Source organism: Canis lupus, chromosome 4 (genome assembly GCF_003254725.2).
Source record: "Canis lupus dingo isolate Sandy chromosome 4, ASM325472v2, whole genome shotgun sequence".
Classification (NCBI taxonomy): Eukaryota; Metazoa; Chordata; class Mammalia; order Carnivora; family Canidae; genus Canis; species Canis lupus.
In genome coordinates this window covers 39668831-39691291 of record NC_064246.1, presented here as the reverse complement: position 1 = coordinate 39691291, position 22461 = coordinate 39668831, and the positions used below count along the sequence as shown (strand labels likewise).

At 43.8% G+C, this 22461-nt stretch overlaps 1 protein-coding gene across 4 annotated transcripts in view; it reads left to right on the top strand.

Moving 5' to 3' along the window:
* Positions 1-22461, top strand: part of BNIP1 (BCL2 interacting protein 1) — a 50120-nt gene that overhangs the window by 3888 nt on the left and 23771 nt on the right. For 2 of the 4 annotated variants that reach the window (XM_025434109.3, XM_049109129.1), the window contains exons 3-5: positions 1719-1810; positions 4598-4699; positions 5482-5600. In XM_025434109.3, the coding sequence (XP_025289894.1) occupies positions 1719-1810; positions 4598-4699; positions 5482-5600 (313 nt within the window). Of the gene's footprint in view, positions 1-1718; positions 1811-4597; positions 4700-5481; positions 5601-5811; positions 5912-8741; positions 12048-22461 lie in introns of those variants that run through there. The other 2 variants (XM_025434110.3, XM_025434108.3) reach the window with 2 other exon arrangements.

The window sequence follows — 22461 nt, the reverse complement described above, 5'->3', positions numbered from 1 at the left end:
TCTTTACGTGAATGACTTCTTTGTGTATTTGCAACGAGATTGTGTGGTACTCAGAGACTTGGCCTCATATCCTTAGTACATAATCTCTGCATTGTAAATGTTGGGCATTGACTATGTATAAATACCTGTGTAAATGTCTTTGCGTATGTGGTGCTCCAACTGGAATTTGAGAACTATTTTACCCCTTTCTTTTCTTCTGGAACTATCTGGGTCTCTATGACAGAATTTCTAGGCAACCTTTTATGAGGAAACTATATACCTTTCTTCTTTCTTTCCTTCCTCCCTCCCTTCTAACCATACATCCATTCTTCTGTTCAATGGTTTGGTGCCTAATAATGTTCTAGGCACAAAGAATATGTATAGTGAACATTAGGTGTAAAATCCTACTTTCCTGGAGTTCACAATCTGGCAAGGAATCTAGATTTTAAATGAATACTTAAGCAAGTAATAAACTGACTACATTTGCAAAATTTTTCCTTCATGTTTTTTTTCTCTCTGTCTCAGAATATCTGGGGCCATTAATTGGAAGTCATCTCTGAGCTGCTGAAATGGTGGATACAGACACATGTTCCTGACCAGCATGTGCAAATTAATATATAAATGAGTATATAAATAAATAAATTAGTATGTAAGTGAACTAATACATTGTTTTAGCATCAGCAGCTTGATTGAAACTGGAAATTGTTTTAATCTGCAAACAAAAAATACGACTTGATTCTTGAGGTATAATGACATCTTTAATTAGAGTCAATCTGATACTTGCATCATCTGAAGTTCTCAGGGGTCTCACACTGCTTGAGCTTATGTCCATTGCCTGGTGTTTGGTTATTTGGGGCTGTGAGCACTCCTCTTTAGCAGACCTTATGTATGGGATTTTTGTGCAACCTGGACTGAAAGCAAGTCTCTTCAGAGGTTTTTGGATTTGCTTTTGCCATATCTCGTGGGATTATAAGTCTGGGAGCACATTTTATGTTAACTTCTCCTCATGGAGATTCTCAGACCTTTCAGAGAAAGTGAATTATAACTCCAGACCAGTTTGAGGGTAGCTCCATGGATATACATTACATTCTCAGGAAATATTTTGTATCCCACTAGCCAACAAAAAAGGACAAGCTTCCATTCTGTCTGTGCTGGCTGACAGGCATGTACATGACAGGCATGGACACTGAAGGTGCATCCCTTTGTGGCTTCCAGCCTCAGATAGCTCAACACTTTATATGCCACCCGTATATGGGCTTTCAAACCTTCCAACTGTTTGCTACCAGTCAATAATGAAATAGGTACAGAGATTGAGAGTGAGCATTGAGACATGTGTAGCAGTTTGATATTTCCATGATGTCTCAAAGTAGAACCAGGGGCTCCTATTTAGTAATTTTTATTCCCTTTTCATTCCAGGTGGACCCCCTAGATGACAGGAGTGAATCTCCCATTGCAGAGCAGTTGAGCATCAGTCACAGGCTGACTGCTCTGGCTCTCAGTTCACTTCTCACTTTGGGGCCCTGGAGATTATCCTTACTTTCTTACACATCAGCTATATACTTATGGATGTTTGTTATATTTACCTGACATTCCTGAGTGTTCTCTGTTAGGAGGGTTTTCAAGTGCTATTGTATAACCTGCCTAGAAAGAGGAGTAGTTTGGTTTTTATATTGGCTTTTTTTTTTTTTTTTTTTTTTGCTTTTAAAATCATTTTAATATAGATCTCTTTTCCCCCAAAGGAGCTTGAGCAGTCAGCTAAAGAGCAAGACAAAGAGTCAGAGAAGCAAGTTTTGCTTCAGGAAGTGGAGAATCACAAAAAGCAGATGCTCAGGTAGGTGGGGCCTGCGCTGGGTCACCTGCTCCCTGGGCGGCTTGTATAAAGGTTTGCCTAACAAACCTGGCTTAATGATTTAATTGTGTCATTTCTACACAAACTGAATGTCCTCTCTAGATCAGTAGTTCTCAAAGCAGGGACAAGCAGGGGTTGTTGGTAGGTCAAATTGTATATAGTTTACAAAAGCGTATTTACCATTATACTATATTTTATATTTTTAGGACAAAACCAAAAAATGATTGCTTTTGTAATACAACATCTTTTTCTGTAAGGAAATTGCTACTAGAAAAAGTTCCTACTTAAGATGGACCAAAATTTAGAAAGCTTTGAGTGGGACTTTATCTTAAAAAATGAAACAAAAAATGTAAATAAGATTATGCTATGTTAAACAAAGCGGTGGTTATCATTGTAGCAGTGGGCTAACCTTTGGTTATATAATTGAAGTATGCACTATTTCTGGATATTGGGGGGGGCTTTTCCAACAAAATTATCTGATGGCATGAAACAGCACCTGTCCCTTCACATGTGACTTGTATCATAATCATAAAGAGTGTTGTTGTGACAAAAATATTTAAGGCTCAAAAAAAAAAAAATTTAACGGCTCCATCAACTTTCCCCATCGTCTGGTAGCCAGGTCATTCTCTTTTGAAGCCCCTGTTAGTCATCATCCTCCTAGGTGTTGCTCTTTCTCCTTATTAATTTGCTCTAACTCTGTTGGATCTGTATGTCTCTCGTTTTGCCTTCAATGTGAGTAATTCTCCAGCATCATCCTTGGCAGGCAGCTACTGTGTTTATGACCCCCAGCCCTTAGGAGGAGACTGACAAACATGTGGGCATGGTAGAGGCTAGTATAAGTAGGGAGGGATGTGTGCATGGTCACCAGTGTTAAAGTGCTTGGCTCAGTCGGAGTACTTTGTGTCATGATGGCGTTTGCTTCCCTCAGCCACCAAGGATACTCACATTACAAACACTGAGTAAAGAGGACCCCTTGTATAAAGTAGAGTAAGTTACACCAGATAAAATGGGCTTAGTTAGCATGGCTAGGAGTTGAGAATGGCCATTCATGATGTAGGGTTACAGGGGAGAGAGAAAGCAGTAGATGAATACTTTGGCAGTTGTGTGTGAAAACAGTAGTTGCGCCTGCCTGGATTCTCGTGCTTATCACACCATTCAGCAAATATTTGTTTGTCTTTCTCCCCAGTAAATGTGAGCCCCTTGAGGGCAGCCACTATGGCTCATTCATCTCTGTGTCACAGGGCCCAGCAGAACTTCCTTGCTAACAATTAAAATATGTAATTGATTCTTTTAAAATATCAGGTGTGAAATGGCATAGCAGATGCTGTTCTGGTGACAGAGAGCTCGTTTTACATTTTAAGCACAGAGGTACTCTTAGAAAAATACCGTATCAGTTCACGTTTGACTTTGGTAAACATCTCAGGGGTTAGCACAATTGATGTGAACCAGCTGCCTAAGAGTTCTAGTGCTTGAGTTTGATTCTCCTAGGGGCCCAATTAACATTTTTATAGTTCATTGACAAAGGCTGCACTGCTAACCCCAGGGAGCTGTTCATCAAATTTGAGTTATCTCTCATGAGGGAGATCAGGTAAAGAATGTAAATAAATCACATCAAACTGCTAATACAGTGTGTTTATCTCGCTCATGATTGGTCTGAGTATGTAAAGAACAGCAAATCTTAAAGAAATATGGAGCAAAACCAAAGTGTTAAGTTACTATATTGTACACCTGAAAGTAATATTACACTCACTGTATGTTAACTAACTGGAATTTGTTTTTTGTTTTTTTTTTTAGATTTTAATTTATTTATTCATGAGAGAGACAGAGAGAGAGAGAGAGAGAGGCAGAGACATAGGCAGAGGGAGAAGCAGGCTCCACGCAGGAGCCTGATGTGGGACTCGGTCCCAGCACTCCAGGATCACGCCCTGACCCAAAGGCAGATGCTTTAACCGCTGAGCCACTCAGGAGTCCCACTAACTGGAATTTAAATGAAAACTTAGGGGCACCTGGATGGCTCAGTAGGCTGAACATCCAACCCTTGATTTTGGCTCAGGTCATGAGCTCAGGGTCCCGAGATCCAGCCCTGTGTTAGGCTCTGTGCTGAGCATGGAGCCTGCTTGAGATTTTTTCTCTCTCTCCCTGTGCCCCTCCCCATGCTCTTGCTCTCTCTCTCCTAAATAAATAAATAAATAAATAAATAAATAAATAAATAAATAAATAAATAAAATTTTTTTAAATAAAAACTTAAATATTGAGGAAAACTGCCTTCCTATGATTTTTCTACTTCTCATAATATCTATTGATTGGCTAATGGGCCAGAGACTGTTGTTCTAGGTATTAGTGATCCAAAAATGAGTGAGATATGGTCCTCAAGAAATGGAACCAACTAGTACACAAGGTAGAACATGGTAAAATGGTAAAATGTTAGTGGTAACTGGACAGAACAGGGCCTCAAGTGCCCAAGGTGAGTTTGAAGTCTGAAGCCCTTGCCCGGCTGTAAGCACAGAAGTAAGTACTGTGGCCAGACTGCTCCCTCTGGCTGCCCTGGAGGGAAAGGGACAGCTACAGGCGGCTGGGCAGGGTGAGACCAGAGGTGTAGCCTAAGCTGGAGCAGTTGCCGGGGCAACCAAGAGGAGGAAATGGTGGGAGGCAGAGATGGATGACTCTGTAGGCCACTCTGGGAGGCCTTTCCCATCACTCCCTTGCCAGAAGGAAGAACTTCTGTTCTTTGATCTGACAGAAACTCATGCAAGACCCTTCTGATTCCAGCAATCAGACCTCATGGAGGAAGGCTAATCTCACTTGCAAAATTGCTATCGACAATCTAGAGAAAGCAGAACTTCTCCAGGGAGGAGACCTCTTAAGGCAAAGGTATCTGTCTTTTTGTCTTTCTGGGCCCTAATGATAGAACAGATAGCAATTGGCAAGGTGCAAAACCTGTGTAGGGAAGCCCTTCTTGTTTTCAGTGTAAAACTGGTAATTAATTTTATTATATAGGTAATATTTTTTAAAGTATGAAAGAAATACTGGCTTATTTGTAATAAATTGGTAAAATAAAGGTGTCGATGACAAAATGAACTATACTGTGATTGTGTTGTACACATTTTGATATATATTGTGTCCTCCCACCATTTTTTTTTTTTTACAGAGTCCTACCGTATATAAAACTTAGCGCCCTGCTCTTCTTCACATAGTATTATAGCACAAAGACTTGCTTGTTTTAGAAAACTCTTTAAACAAAGGTTCAAGAGTACTTAGTATTCCCTTGTATTGGCTGATCCCCCGTTTGTGTGTGTTTGCATTTCTAGTTTGTCAGTATTGTAAATAATACACAAGGGCACACCTTAGGACATAAGGCCTTGTCCACATTTTGGGTATTTCCTTTGTAGAGATTCCCAGGGATGACATTATTGGGCCAAAGGCATGAATGTTTCTAAGGCTCCTAATACTATTTCCAGATTGCCAGTTTGCATTTCTACTAGCAGTCTTTAGGAGTGTGGTGTCAGCATACCCTTGCTGGCATTGACTGTGATTATTGATACTTAAATATATATGCTATTTTGATAGATTAAAAAAATGGGATCGCATTTGAAGACGGGCGTTGTCTTATAGCCAGCTTTTGTTGACATGCCTATCCCACTCTGGACTTTTAGGAAAACCACCAAAGAGAGCCTGGCCCAGACATCCAGTGCCATCACGGAGAGCCTCATGGGGATCAGCAGAATGATGTCCCAGCAGGTCCAGCAGAGCGAGGAAGCCATGCAGACGCTAGGTAAAGCCAGATCAGGAGTTAGAAACTTCTCCCAGAGACTTCAGTTCCAGAGTCCTTGTCCTGGCACCTGCCACCATGCTCTCCCACCTTTGTCCCCATCCCCACCCTCATCCCCAAGCTTACTGACTTGTGTGGCTTCTCACTTCTTCAACACTGTGGTATTGCCCGGGGTGGGATATGTTGCTCTTACTTCTCTTTTTGGTTTTTATAGTTGTACTACAAGATCTGCACACCCCCGTCAAAATGTTTCCCCAGCAGAAGCATTCCCAAGGTCTCATGTGAAAAGCCGAGATCCCCAGGCCTTCTGGAGAGTAGGTGCTAGCAGGACTCGGGGAAGGGCCTGGGCATCTGTTTTTTTTCCTCTGGAGTTCTGTGGACCCATGTGGCCAGGCAGGTTGGGGAATCATTGCTTGGGAAGATGTTTTAGTGTATCGGCTGCTGGCTAGTCTGCAAGGGCCTCAGCTTATAATTAATACTCCCCAGTGTTATTTTTGCTGTAAGCTCCTTTTAAAAGATGCAATCAGAGGCCACAAAAGAAGGTGCTTGAGCATCTGGTTCTCTCCAGCAGCTTTCCCGTGGTGTCTCCCTTGTGATACAGAAGAGAATTGGCCCTTTTCAGGGTCCTCTGCATAAGAAAACAGAAGAGAGTGTTTACTCTCTGAAATAGTTTTGGAAGATTTATAAAGGGACAAAAGTGTCATGGTACGCAGATTGCACGAACCCACCACCCAACTTCAGCAGTTGTCAGTTCATGGCCAGTCTTGTTTCAGCTCCACCCATCCTGTGCCCCCATCTGGATTTCTTTGAAACAAATCACAGACATCATCTATAAATATTTCAATATGTCTCTTTAAAAGATAAGAGACTCTTGAAACAAAAAACAAACATAGCCAAACCACGATACCATTATCACCCCTAAAAAGAATCTGTAATTTTGAGCCACTTTTTTTTTTCAGTGCACTATTCAAACAGGCGGAAGCAAAAGGAGAACAGGCAGCTTGTCCCTAAGGCCAGCCCCTGTGTGTGAAACTTAACTGGGCATTTAGGCTCAAAACCAGCCAGTCACCTCCTCTACATACGTGCTGGGGGCAGAACTCAAGCCTTGGGATAGGCCTTGGAGAATGTGCAAAATAGGAGGCCACCTAGCCTTTGAGTTGAGGACTTTTCTGCTTTGATGCTGGTGACAGGATACCTCCCCCCCCACATATACATACATATCAGAAATAGATGATACAATTAAGTGGTGAGAAGGGTGCACAGATGCTGATGGCTTCTGGGGTGTTGAGGGCTGTTCTTGAGGCCCATTTTGTAGGAGAGAAAGCTGTTAAAGAAGAATGCAGTTGTTAACCCTTTCCTTACAGCTCTCAAATTCAGCTTGATTTAAAAGCCTACTAGGACTACAGTTTTTTTTTAAAAAGCATATTAGGGATATGATATCTGGAATTTGCTGGAATTGGGTGGACTAGTATGGGGACAGGAGTGCCAGGGAATTGGTGGTTCTTGGGTGTGGGTGTTGGGCACAAGGCATTTCACAATACTATTCTGTCTACTTTGGTGATGCTTTAAAATTCGCTATAATAGGAAGTTTAAAAAGAAAGACCTATTATATCTTTTTGAACAGGTTCTTAGGTTTTTGGAATGGCAGTAGGCATGGAGAAAGGGCCGAGAAAGATTTTTGTTATCTGAGTGTTTATTTTTCCCCCTCATCTGTCTTTATATTATAGATGCTCTGTTTCCTCTGATAATTTCTTTTTACTTACTTACTGACTTTCAATTTTGTGAAAAGGTAATATATATTATATGGTTAAGGAAAAAACCTCCAGGCCTGCATTTTCCAGTAGAAATAAAATGCGAGCTACATACTTAACTTTATTTTTTTATTTTTTTTTTCATACTTAACTTTAAATTTTCTAGTAGGCCCATTAAAAAAGGTAAAAAGAAACCTATGAATTTATTTAATCTATTACATACAATATATTACCTTTTCAGTATGCAATTAATATTAAAGACTATTGAGATATTTTGCCTTCGTTTTTTCATACTAAGTCTTTGAAATCATGTGTGTATTTTACACTTACAGACACCTCAGTTTGGTTTAGCCATATATTCTTGCTCAAGTGCCACGTGTGTTTAGGGGCTGTACAGCCCTGGACAGTACAAGAGAGAAATAAAAAGATAGCTCTCTCTTCAGACCTCCCCTTAACCCCTGGCCATCAGGTCTATTCCCCAGGGGCAATCACTGTTATCAGTTTCTTTTATGTCCTTTTGGGATCCTCCACAGATGTATAGCACAAAGCAAATTAAATATCGTTTATCCCCCTCTTTCTTACATAAATGGAATTTTCAATATGGGTTTTCACACCTCACTTTTCCACTTTTCCACTTAACAGCACGTTTTATTCTGTGGATGTTCTGATATTAGGCTTTGTGGGAGAATCTCGCCCGGTAGACCTATTTATTACCCAAGTGTCAGGCTCAGATACTCATACTCAGAAGTAAATTTGACTCCTTAAAGCACATGTACCTCCCCTTAGATTTCATACAGTGGCCAGAGCATAGATGTGATATCTTTAAAACTGCAACAGTATCCCAGGACTGAAGCACTGATATGTGTGAGGGCTTGTGGCAGGGCCCAGCCCAACTTGTTATGATCCCACGTAGAGCAGATCTGGCTCTCAGGTGTCCTGGCAGTGTATACCTCAGGTGGAAAATCTTGGTAACTCCTAGCTTCTGCCTTCAAAAAAACCTCATAGTGCCTGACAATAATCACCCAGGTTCATTTTGGGGCTGGTGGTTCTTCTCACCTGCCTACTTTAGAAAACTGAGATTGATTGTCAGGAAAGGAACTCTGTTCTTTTTTCCCTAGTGATGTTCATGTTGGAGAATGTGTAGTAGTGGCCCTATGACATTGTATATAAACCATATCACTCTGAGCTGGATGGGATGTAGGGAGGTGCTTTCCTTATAATATGCTTGTTCTTTGCTCCTCTGGATTATCTCTTTTTACATCTTTGCTTATGGCTGAGGGGAACTTGCTACAAATTGCAGTGTTTTTTGCTGGTAACCCAGGCAGCAGAGCAAAGTCTTTGGATTTGGTGCTCTACAGTCTCTGAGTCAGGCTCCCTCCCTCTTTTGTTCCAGCCAATTCTTCCCGGACTATCCTGGATGCAAATGAAGAGTTTAAGTCCATGTCAGGGACCATCCAGTTGGGACGGAAGCTTATCACAAAATATAATCGCCGAGAGCTGACGGACAAGCTTCTCATTTTCCTTGCCCTGGCCCTTTTCCTTGCTACGGTCCTCTATATTGTAAAAAAGCGGCTCTTTCCATTTTTGTAAGATCTGAATTTACCAGCTTTGGCCCTTTATACTTCAGAGTCAGGATCTGTCCATGCTCCTGAGCTCTCCCCCAGGCTGCCAAACTAGTGTACACCTCTGTGGCCTGCTCCAGTTGCTTGGCAGGTTGATTGCAGACGCAGCCCTCCAGCTTTCTCCAGGCAGCTGGTTGGCCTGTAAAGGGCAAATAGAACAAGAGGAGGGAGGCCTGTCATTGGGACACCTACAGGACACAGGGACTCCAGAAGCCATCATAGTGTATATGGCTGTCACAAGGGGCACACAGAGGCCAGCCTTCAGGATTTAATCCCTCTCTACTTCTGCTGTAGCCTTAATGCTAGATCTGGTGGAAGAAGAAAGTGGGGAGACGGTTAAGGAAAACTCATGTCCATTCCTTGAATAAACTTGACTATATTTAATAGAATGAAATGCATGTGGATTTATAAGGTATCCTCCTGGGAATTTGTGTCCTGTTTTTGATGTCCAGATATCTAGGACATGAACTCAGATCATTTATTTGTTCATTCAACAAAGGATTATTAAGCAACAGCCACATGCAATGTATTATAGACACTGCTGACTGTTACAAATACTTGGTAAAGCAGCTGTGGTTCCGCCCTCAGGGAACAAGAAGAACAAGATCTCATAGGCTCTAAAAAAGCAAATTACAAAAAACCCCCACTGGAGGTGGCTGACACCACATCTGAGAAAGCTCAGGAAGACATCCTTCTCATTCTATGTACAGTGATGGGCCTGGCCTGGGGATGTGCCATGTCTTGGGGACTGGCCCGTGTCTTTCTCTTTAGGTCCAGAGCTAAATATAACCATGAGAGTGAGGCTAGTGATAAGCTGAGGCCTGTCTGGGCCTGAGTTCTGTTGAGGCCTGTGGGATACTAGGGCTCAGGCTGGGAGATGTTAGTGTCTCCTTGTGCTATAGGCCTGGCTGGTCTCACACATGAAATCCCAGCCTCCCCACTATTTATAGCCCCAAAGGCCCTGGGAGGTATAATGTGGAGGCAGAGGGGAAAGCAGAAAGAACATGGAATTTGAACCTTGATTTTGAGTCTTGGCTCTACTACTAAGGGACCATGTGACCATGGGCAACTTCCTTTTGTCACTAAGCCTCAGTTTCCCCACTAGTAAAGTGGGGATGATAGTCCATATAGATATTTGTAGAGTCAACATGAGAATCAAACAAGAATGTAAAGGAAAAAGTACGGCTTCTGTGTGACTGAACAGTGGGCTTCCCAAATGGGGTCACCTCCAGGACTCTGGGCCCTGAGGTTCCCTGCAGCAAACAGGCTTCAGTGAAAGCTGGCCGGGCCATCAGTTCTGTTTAGATCTGTTTGAACAGAGGGTGTCCACAGTTAAGACTTTAGTTATGAAGTGCCAGATCGCCATGGGACCAAGTTTGTAAGATATTGGCTGCATACCTCAGACTGACTGGTTTCATGAGTAGAATATAAGTTAAAGTGTGTGTGTGTGTGTGTGTGTGTGTGCGCGCGCGCGCACACACATACACACTTCTATATATATGTATATATATCATCCTTAAACAATTTCTGGCCTCAGAAGGCAATGTAAAATGTGCATGCATGTGTCTTATTTATAGTCAAATTAAAGCTGAGAATAAAGCACAGATGGGAAATTCCCACTCAGATTCCAGCTGTAAGTGCAGCAGATGGATGTTATCAATTTAGGATTTTCTTGTCTTAACATTTTTCTTTACTACTTCCCACTAATTGTCAACATCCTCCTTACAATATGGGAATGTGTGGGCTTTGTACTCCTTAAAACATCTCCCTTGACTATTCTTTAACTTGCTTCCTTCTGCAAATAGGTTGAATTTGAAATGTCATCAATAGCGTTGTATCTTGCAACCCCAATCTGCCACCAGGATTCAGTCATCCCCTAGTGGGCTGACTGGGCAGAAAGCAGCCATCTCCATGTTCAACCGTGAGGGGTCAGTGTTCACACTTGCTCTATGGTCTTGCTATGTTTAGGACTCTGTTAGTCTGTATGGAATGCTCTTAAGGATTTTTTTTTTCCCAGTTACCAGACTTAAACAAACAAACATAACAAATGTACAAAGCTTACCTATATAGTCTCTGTAAGATGTTTCATAAATGATTTTAATTTTCACTGTTAACAGTAAGGCAAACTTGTATTCTACATTTTGCTTAGATGACAGTCAAGGAGTTAAAAGTATAAAGCAGCTGTCAAGACATCATTCATTCAAGTATTCACTGAGCACCTACTTTGTACCAGGCACTGTATTGGGTACACTCCGTGGAAAAAAAAAAAAAAACAAAAACGATTCTCTGTCATCCTGGAACTTACAATATGTGGGGGGAGGTGGGCAGATGATAAACAATTAACGTACTAAATAAGCCATTCATTCTGTTAGAACATAAGTGTTTTAGGGAAAAGTGAAACTGGCTAATAGAGACCCAGAATGTTGGTGTGGGGATAGGTTTGCTATATTAAATAGGATAGTCAGAGTTGGCCTCATTGAGGAGGTAAGGTCTGAGCAAAGTCTTGTTGGGGAGAAAGATACTTTAGCCATGTGGACTTCTGAGGGAGGAGGGTTCCATGCAGGGGCCAGCTAGAGCTAGTACAAAGGCCTATAGTGGGAGCATCTGTGATACTGTGATTTAGAGTCAGAAATATATATTTCTTGTCCCCGGTCCTGGCACAGAGCTCCTAAGACCTTTGGACTTTCCTGCAATGAGAGTGATAAAGGTTTTTTTTTTTTTGTTACATTCCTGAGGCAACTTTTGGAAAGCACCAAGATTGGGGCTGGTTGCCAGTGGATCTCAGAGGAGGGGAGAGGGGCTGGAGATTGAGTTCAGTCACCAATGGCTGGTGATTGAATCAGTCATGCCTGTGTAATGAAGCCTCCCAAAAACCTCCCAAAACCCTAAATCTTCCAGGTTGGAGAGCATGTGGAGATTGAGGGAGGGTGGCACACTTGGAGAGAGCAGGGAAGTTCTGCGTCCTTTCCTCATACCTTGCCCTGACATCTCTTCCATCTGGCTGTTCCTGAGTTATATCCTTTTTTTTTTTTTTTTCTGAGTTATATCCTTTTGTAATAAACTGATAATATAGTAAATACAGTGTTTCCTTCATTTCTGTGAACCTCTCTAGTGAATTAATTAAACCCAGGGAATAGGTGCTCATGGGACCTCCCCCATCTGTGGCCTGTTGGTCAGAAGCACCCGTGACAACCTAGACTTGTAAGGGTAGCTGAAGTGTGGGGGGGGCCACAGTTTTGTGGGACTGAGCTCTTAACCTGTGGGATCTGATGACCAGGTAGACGGTGTCAGAATTGCTAGAATTGCTTGTTGATGTCGGGAATAAACCCATACATCAGAAATGTATGCATGCACTTGAGCATGACAGATGGGGGAATAGCAAGGAAGCTAGTGTGCTAGAGCAGAGTGTGAGGAGTGGTAGAGAAGTAGCCTGGGAGATCAGACAAAATTACAAAAAGTCTTGTAGGTCATTGGAATGATTGAGCTTGTTCTTTGAGGGACATGGGAGCTATTGGAGCAGAGGAGTGAGTTGATATGACCTGTGTTGATAACAAAGTGAATGAGACAACTGCAGAGCAGGGTGGCCAGTTGGGAGGACAGTGGCAGAGGTTGCGGATGATAGTGGCTTATACCTGGCTGAGCTGTAGAGACGATGAGAAGTAGTCATATTCTAGATATATTTTGAAGCTAGAACCAATAGGGATAAGGTTTCTTGAAGGAATGAATATCATTCTTTTTTTAAAAATTTTTATTTATTTATGATAGTCACACAGAGCACACAGAGAGAGGCAGAGACACAGGCAGAGGGAGAAGCAGGCTCCATGCACCAGGAGCCCGACGTGGAATTCGATCCCAGGTCTCCAGGATCACGCCCTGGGCCAAAGGCAGGCGTCAAACCGCTGCGCCACCCAGGGTTCCCAATGAATATCATTCTTGAAGGAGTGAGAGTTAAAACTATGAAATTCCTTTTTAAAAAATTTATTTTTGAGTAATTTGTACACCCAGAATGGGGCTTGAACTCACAACCCTGAAATCGAGTCGCACGCTCTACCATCTAGTCAGAGCCATCTAGTCTCACTGGCTCTCCAGTGAGACAGTCTGGTGCTCCAAAACTATGAAATTTTTGGCCTAAGTAACTAAAGGAGGAAGAGATCAAGAGTTGGGTTTTGGACATGTTGAGATGTCTGTTAGACCCCCTGGTCAAGATGTCAGGTATGTATGTGGTTATGTGTGAGTCTGGGGTTTGGAGAGCAGTCAGGGCTAGAAGTGCAAATTTGGAAGAGGGCACATAGATGGGATTTAAAGCCATGAAGTTGGATGAGATCACCCAGAGATCTGAGTATAGATAAAGAAGAAATAATGACAAAAAAGAGGAACCTGCAAATGAGACTGAGGAGGAATGCCCAGAGACAAGAGGAGGCACTCTTACTGGTCAGACTTCTTAGGGAGTCTGTTCTTTTAATCCCCCAAACAGGAGACTTTTTGATCTACAAGAATCTGTGTTTTTCATTGTTGTCTTCATCGTCATCATCACTGTCATCATCACCAAAAACATCTACTATTTGTCAAGTTCCCACTGTGTGTTAGATAACTGAGGACTACACAGACATGTAGTCCCCTGCCCCCCTTGCCTTTAAGGACAGCACAGAATGAAAATTGTGCCTGTGCACTGGCTGCCATAGGGGACCTGTGGAGGGAAGGAGCACCTGGGACAGGACATGGAAGAGTGTGCCTTCCCCCTTGAACCACAGCTCTGTCTTCTTTTTACTGCTCAACTTCTGTGACATGGTCTGTTTCCTCACCTCCCACTTCCCGGTACACTGCACCCTGATTTCTGCTACAGTCACTCTCCCATCAAAACAAGCACCACTGGGGGCCTCATTTACCTCCAGGCTGCTCATCTGAAGGCTGTTTGCCCCCCTACCCCTACCCCTACCCCATCCTTAGCAGTTGTTGACCATGGTGGGCATTGATTCCTTCCAGAAACCTGCTTCTGTAAAACCATACTCTTAGTTTTCCTCTTATTCTCTGGCAAGTCTTGCTCACTCTTCTTTTTTAATCTTCAGCCTTAAGTGCTGGCTTATTAGAGCTTCTTCCCTCTTTTCTTTGTATATATTCTCTCACAGACAAGGTCATCTATATCCCCCACAGTTTAACAATCATCTAGACAATCACTGGCAATAATTCCAAAATTCTGTCTCCATTAAAGACTCTCAGGTGAGCTCCAGATCTCTATCATCTCCACCTTTTATCATCTCCATTCAGGTGTTTCTGTCTCTGAGACTCTTCAGGAGGGACCTCTCCCTCCCAGGTCTGGCTGAACTCTTTCCAGCTTTCCTGTCTTCCCAGACACACCTCTCATTTCCCCTTCCCAGCTCCCTTTTCCCTTCATCAAGCCCATCTGCTTGGATACCTCTTGCCACTAGCTCAGGAGATGAGACTTCATTCAATATGGTTCTGAAGGAAGGCAGATACATTATGCTGGTGAATTTAGGAAGCCAGAAGGTTCTGTTGGAGGCAATTTGGCAGGGTGACCCAATTTGGATATTTTTCTAAGGAAAAACGATAGTTAAAAAAAAAAAAAAAAAGATAGTAAAATGTAAAGATGTAAAGTAAGCTTGCTTTTCTTAATTGACTAATGGTGGTCTTCCCTGGGGCCCTGACTGAGGGCTTGCCCAAGCTGTGTTTCTTCCCTAAACAAGAACAGAATAAAAATAGCTGGGGGCTAATCTAAGAGATACCAGCGTGGAGTCTCAGCAGTTGTCAGGAATGAAAGGCTGCAGGCTGGAGTGAGGGAGAGGTGGGGTGTTACCAACCCCCACCACTCCCACCCACCCCAGTCCCCAAGAGTAGAGCCTGAGGGCCTGAAGTATTGGTCAACTTGCATTTTCAATGGGCTACAATACACAGGGCCCCAGATCCGCCCTTCAGTGGCAGAGAGGCCTGGGTTCTAGTTGCAGTCTTCCTGGCCATATATCCCTGAGTGGGGATCACCCCTCTTGTTTTCTCATCTGGAACACAGGGACATTCAACAGCATTGACCTCTTAGGTGTGCTGGGAATTAAAAAACTCACCCAAGAGCTCACAGGTCACCCTGATGACCACTGCCTTCATTCCCAGAAGAACATGGAGTGACCTCATTCCTCTTTCTCTTTGGGGCTTTATTTTGGAGGAAATGGTGGTTAAGTAAAGATGTTGCTGGGATTGGCACGGAATCAGGCCCAAGGATAGAGTAAAGTTTCTCAAATGGCAGAAAGCTGAGTGGGGCAGAACAGGTGGTGACAAATTGGTCATCTTTCCCAAACCATCCAGGGGGAAAAGAAAAAAAGTCAATGGGAAAAATTAGCTCAATATAAAATGTTTTTTGCTATTATTAAATCTTTGCTTCCTGCCCCCCCCCCCCCCCCCCCCGCTCCCCGCCCCAGGCAGTCTGGCTCACTGGCAAAAAATGCTCCTAGATAAAATGAATCAATAAAGTAGCAAATAGGGCAGCCCGGGTGGGTCTGCGGTTTAGCACCCCCTGATCCTGGAGACCTAGGATTGAGTCCTATGTCAGGCTTCCTGCATGGAGCCTGCTTCTCCCTGTGTCTCTGCCTCTCTCTGTGTGTGTCTCTCATGAATGAATAAAATCTTTAAAAAAAAAAAAAAAAAGTAGCAAATGAGTATGGACTGGAAAATGAGGAAATGGTGAATCAATTTTAATCTGACTGACTGGTATGAAAAACAGGAGGGCTCCTGATAGAAATGTCATAGTTTCTAAGAAAGGAGTTCTTAGTTTGCAAGAGATGGCTCTGCCATTGCATTCTCTGCCATTACCTGAACAGATTTGTGAACCAGTGGATTCAAGGACCAAGGGGCGGTGTGTTGTTAGACTCTGCAAGCTCCCAGCTGCCTTGATGCATGACCTCAATCCACTTCACCCCCAATCCATTCCAGAATTATGCTGCATAGGTGCTTCAGCTGCCCTCTGTGTTGGGCACTAAGGACAGAAGAGTAAGATTCATTCATGAATTCTACCAATAGTTTTATTACAGCTGAGGCAGTTATGACCCAGAAAGGTCCAGAAATATACACAAAGCCACACAGCTAGTAACTAGGGTTCAAACCCAGACCACTAGGCTCAAGGGTCTCTGGATTCTCCCAACAGTAGGAATAAGAGGCCAATAAAGTTCTGGGGGCAGAGGTTCCTCAATGCAGACCCCACCCAGCAACTGTAATGATCTAAAGGGGAGGGTGGAGATGGTGGAGTTGAGGGTGCAGGGTTAGCAGATCCCTGTGTGAGGATGCCTGCTGAGCTTGGTCAGCACTGGGGCTTCAGGAACTACACAGCCACAGGAGCAAAAAAGGAATTCACTGTCACCTAGTGGTAAGGTCTTTAGACACAGCTGGATCTAGGTGCTCTAACAGAAATGTCAGGAACTGGTCTCCTTTGATCTCTCCCGTTTCCCTCCACGTACCTTTCTTCTGAGGTGGACTCTGATCAGGTAGCAGGTTTCCCCCTTCCTCCATGGGCAACTTCAGATTTATATCCACTCAGCTTGGAGTCCCTGAAAAGCCTTTCCCCTAAGAGTTCCTGAAGATACCTCAGTGGGTCCCTGCACTAGTCCCTGTGGCCCAGGGAGCCAGGATGTCCTGATTGGTCAGGCCCTGGTCACATGCCCAGCATGGGCATTGAGTCAGCCCTGCTTGAACCAACCACAGAGTCGAGGGTGGGAGGGGGTGAACATATAACCAAAGCTAGGCTATGAAGCATCAGTCCTAGGACATTTGCTGGAATTCTGCAGAAAGAAACATTCTCTTTTGCTGGGATTGCCAAACTCCTAGGAAGGATCCCGGAACTACTATCTTCAGAGGAGCCTGTCTAGAAGAGAGCCAAGAGACAGACAGCATCCTCCTGAGATAACTTAAGTCCCAGGATCGAGCTATGCCTAAAATCAACCGTATCTCTGATCTTCCTATTTAGATCATCCCAAAATTAACGTATTTACTTTGGGTTCTGTCACTTGCAACTCAAAAGGTCCTTACTCATAGAGCCCTTATGTATTGGAGGAGAGAGAAATTAAGAGGAAGGGAACTGGCAGGCAAATCCCTGTCCCCAGAAGGCTTCCAGACAGGGGCCCTCCACATCAGTATGGCCTAAAGCATAACAGTTTTTGTCTAGAGCTTTCCCTATAAAGGCCCCTGGCCCCATTGGCCTTGTGGTTTACTTTGACCACCAGTTGTTCAGTTGACTGTGAACTGGTCTTAACCCATTGCTGGGATTAACATTGCCCCCAATGGGATTAACATTGCCCCAAAGTCTGGAATTTGGCCCTTGACGTTAAGCCTGACCCTTGGCTTATCACAGGGAATGAATGTGGGATGCCTGCTTGAATATGACCACTGACCAAGGATAAAGAAATTGGATGTCAAAAGCTTTCCAGCTCCACTGGTGTTCCCTATTTGGGTTGCAACCTCATTACCTTCTCACAGCTTCCCTACCCTGTCACTGGCCAAGCTGGAAACTCAACGTCCTTCCCATCTCCTTTGTCTTTATTACTTCTGACTTGTCGTGAGGCCCCTACTTCCACATAAATACTTGATAATGGAGAAATTGTGACCATATTCAAAAATCCCATGAGGTTCCTACATTATAATTGCCAAATGAAAGAAAAAGGAGGTTCTTTAAATTTAGTTTTGACCACTGTAAAATTTTTGAGATGACAAAACAAAATTTTCCAAACCATCTTTTTAAAACTACTTGTGTTATAAAAGCAAAACTTCTTGGCAGTGATGACTATTAAGAATTTGAAGCACTCAGGATGCCTGGGGGGCTCAGCGGTTGAGTGCTTACCTTTGGCTCAGAGCATGATCCTGGTGTTCTGGGATCAAGTCCCACTTTGGGCTCCCCGTGGGGAGCCTGCTTCTCCCTCTGCCTGTGTCTCTGTCTCTGTCTCTCTCTGTGTGTCTCTCATGAATAAATAAATAAAATATTTTTTAAAAATCTGAAGCACTCATCATTAAAGAAGAGATTGAAGGTGGACATCACCCTACAGGCTGACATGAAAGGTACATGCATGGAAGGAAATTCTCATTCAGATTTTTGACAATATTTCATTCAAATTTCCTATTAAGTAAGTTTCCTCTTTTTTGTAATTTATTTTAAAATCGGAATTATGTAATATGAAAGTGTGAATTTTTTCCCTAAGCCCATAGAGAAAGGTCTAAAACCCCCTTGTCTGCTGCAGCTTGCCATAGCAACATGGTAAAACTACTTTCTACCCTTTGGTTTTCTGATGTATCTTTAAAAAGTCTGACAACAAGGAATCCAGAAGCTTAGATCATCCTTACTGTCATCATCTTTCTAATCCAGACCCAACACCCACTTGTATCTTCTCCTCTGTACTCACCTCAGGACCCTACTGAAAGCCTGCAGCTAGTCCACTAGTAGAGTGAAAGACAAAACCAGTTTAATATCACTGTGTGCGGAATAGAGGTGTGATGCCTATCGTTTCTCTACTTTTCAAATTGGTTAGGAGAATAGCATGATTATCTCTTGAATAAAACTGACACGTAGATATTCTCTCATATGCAAATTCTATATGGAAGAAGACCCATCTCCAAAACATATGTGAGAACAAGATGATGTCTCTTTAGAAAAGTGAGTCCACAGTGTGTTAAAGCACAAAATCTGAAGTCTTTGCAGATTGTAACTCCTTGGGAGATGTTTGCCAGTTAACAGAAAAGCATAAAACCACATGTTCAGTTGAGCATTTATCCCAGAGAAATGAAAGTTTACATCCTCACAGAAACCTGTAGACAAGTGTTCAGAGTGGCTTTAATAGCCCCAAACCAGAAACAACTCAAATGTCGTCCAGTGGGTGAACAACTAATCAAATTCTAGTACATCCTTACAATAGAATACTCCTCACAATAAGAAGGTTCAAACTGTCCATATGTACAGCAACCTGGAAGGGTGTCATGGGAATGATGCTTCATGAAGAAAGCTGATCTCAAAGGTCTATGTGCCTATGAGTCCATTTATATAACATTCTCAAAATGACAAAACTAAGCAGATGGAGAACAGATTAGAGACTGCCACAGGATGGTGTGGGGGGCTGTGGCTGTGAAGGGGTAGTATAAGGGACTTCCTATGTGGGCATGGAATGGGTCTGTCTTGATTGCAGTGGTGGTTATACCAGTCTATTCATGGGATAAAATAACACAGAAACACACACACACAAATGAACATGTGAAAACTGGTGCAGAGTTAAGGCCGGTGGTCTAGTTAACCATAGTATATCCACAGCAGTCTCCTTTGATTTTAGACTACTGCTCCAAAAGATGTTGCTTACCATTGGGGGAGGCTGGGTGAAGAGTCGATGGGATCCTGTGTACTATTTTTGCAACTTTCTGGGAGTCTAATGATTTCCAAATACAAAGTTTTTAAAAACCCTAAACATTAGGGATACTGCAGATGAATATAAATCAGAAAAGAAGGCTTCTTGCTAGACTCGGGGGTTCATTTTACTTGAGCTTGACTCAGAAGTACTGTTCAGGAGCTCAAGTCCAAGTGCAGAGTGTCATGTGTCCTATGTGCTTGTGAATTTGACTTGTCTCTTCCCCTCTAGAAAAGATGAGGCTGCAGCTCATCAAGTGAAATGAGATGTGGCTTTAATTCCTAGACTCTCGGTCCTCTCCAGCCCCACAGTCATCCATTTGGTTGGGGACCAAAGGTCACTGATGGGGGAAGTGCTTCCCTCTTGTCTCACTTTTCACCCCCCTGGCAGTGGCCATGGCTCTTTTTAACAGAGTGGCCCTTCCAGGGTGTGGCCTCCTGTGGCCCCTGTCTTCCCCTCCTCACTGGGTGTGGTGCTCACTCAGGAGGCCATCCAGTGCCCCCATCACTGGCTTCAAAGGCGGCCCTTTCAAGGAAGCAGACAGCTCAGCTGTCTGTGCCCTGTGAATGGTTATGAATTGGGGCGAGAATTCTAGAGAATCACAAGCAGTTCTGGTTCCCATGCGTAGGGCCACTCAAACCACCTGGCTTTGAAGCCCCAGCTGGGGTGTCTGTGCAGCTTCCAGCAGAGCAGAGTTCAGGGAAGGAAAACAGATGGCTGAGTCATTAGTGGAGGACAGGGGACAATATCCTCAGGCCAGGAATCCAGAGCTCCGGATGGGTTTCAGCATCCTCTGGGAAGCTCTGAGCCTCTGGAGAAATAATCCAGTGATGTCGCCAGCCTCAACGGCACCTTTGGGGAGTTTGAAAAGTGTGCCCCTCTGAGGGGGTCACAGGTCCTCGGCCAGTTTAGGGAAAGCACAGATGGCCAGAGGAGAAGGCTGGAAGGCAGCCTGGGACAGGCTGTGAAGAACTTTAACTTTCATGCCAAGGGGTCTGAACCTCATTCCATGCTTGAGCAGAGAGCCAGGTTTTGTAAGTCAAGTGAGGTATACCCCAAAATCTAGACCTGAAGGAAATCTTGTTTTCTACCCAGTGGATGTAATTGACGGTGGTGGTTTTGAAACACAGCCATGGGTCCATTGACACTTCTCTTTTGGAGGCATTGTCTCCATCTATGTCCATAGGCTCCATGTCCTTCCTCTTGAAACTCTGAAGGCTTGGGACTGTTTTGATGAATGGAGTATGGTGGAGGTGATTCTATATGACTTCTAAGGTTAGGTGATGAAAGGCCGTACAGCTTCCACCTGGTTCTCCTGAACCCTTGCCCTTGGAAAGCTGAGCTGCCATGTAAGTTCAACTATCCTGAGGCCACCATGCTATGAGGATCCCAATCCACATGGAGAAGCCAGTGTAGATGCTGGCTCTCAGTTTACTTTGGGGCCAGTCTTTGGGTCATCCCAGTCCAGGCAGCAGACAAGTGAATGAAGAAGGCTCCAGGTGATTCCACCCCCTGGATATTGCAGTCTCCCCTTAGGGCTCTAGATATAATAGAGACAAGTCATTCACACCATGCGTCATCTGGATTGTTGGCCCACAGAAGAGTTAAATGATTGTTGTTATTTTATGACACTAAGTTTGGTTTGTCACACAGCAATAGATAACTGGAACATTACCAATAATCTGAGTAAGCCCCAGATCTTAACCTTAGATGCTTTCACTTGGTCAAGGCATGAAGTAAGATTGTGGGAATGGGACCTAGTGAGTGAGTGGTGGGGCCAGCAAAAACACTGTACCTGGCAAGGAACACCCACCTGATGGCCCTGGGGTGAGGCCTTTGTGACATCTGGATTAAACCAGTAACACCTTGGTAAATGTGAACAGAGAATTGAGGCACACCCCAAACCAACTATTTGGGGTGATCTCAGAGGCCTAACTATTGGATAGGACTATAGTTTGTGGTGCATAAGCCTCCTCTATTGTGTTGTGCCCATCTAGAGAAACAAGAATGTGATTGTTTCAGCCATGAGGATAGTAAAGAGCTGCCCCCGAGGCCTCACACTACCCGCCAGCTCTGTCCATCTTGGAGGAGTGGGTCCTCACCTCCCTTGCCTCTGGTTCCAGTCTCACCCACAAATGCCTCTTCATGATGGTAGTGCCCTTGTCCTGTCACCTCTGACCCAGACTCTTCACCACCCTGCCTTACTACCACCACCTCTGGGCCTCCAGGCCTCCACATGTGTCCCCAGGACCTAGCACAGTATCTACACATAGTAGTTGCTCATTAAGTATTTGGCACATGAGTAGATGCCTTAAAACAACATAAAATTACTGTTGTACAATTCTAGAGACTAGAAGTTTGAAATCAAAGTATTGACAGGGCTGTTGCTCCCTCTGAGAGCTTGACAGGAGAATCCTTCCTTGCTTCCTCTAGCTTCTGGTAGTTGCCAGCAATCTCTGACATCCCTTGGCTTGTAGATGCATCGCTTCAATCTTGGCCTACACCACCACATGGCTGTCTGCTCCCTCTGTGTCTTCAGTCTTTCCTCTGTGCACATCTATCTCTGTGTCCAATTTGCCCTTTCAATAAAGAGAGCAGAGTCATACTGGATTTGGGCCTACTCAAATGACCCCATCTTTTTTTTTTTTTTTTTTTTTTTGTAAAGATTTTATTTATTCATGAGAGACACACAGAGAGAGGCAGAGACATAGGCAGAGGGAGAAGCAGGCTCCTTGTAGGGAGCCCGATGTGGGACTCGATTCCAGAACTCTGGGATCACACCCTGGGTGGAAGGCAGATGCTCAACCGCTGAGCCACCCAGGGGTTCCTTGAATGACCCCATCTTAATTAATTACATGAGCAATGGCCCTGTTTTCAAATAAGGTCACACTCTGAGGTATAAGGTGTCAGGACTTCATGTATCTTTGTGGAGGGCAAAATTTAACTTATAACAGCTTGGATAACATAAGTCCAGCCCTGAGATAAGGATCTGCTCCCAGGATGCTGATCAAAAGCCTTCTGAGGGGCACCTGAGTGGCTCAGTTATTTGAGGGTCTGCCTTTGGCTCAGGTCCTGATCCCAGTGTCCTGGTATCTAGCCCCATGTTGTGCTC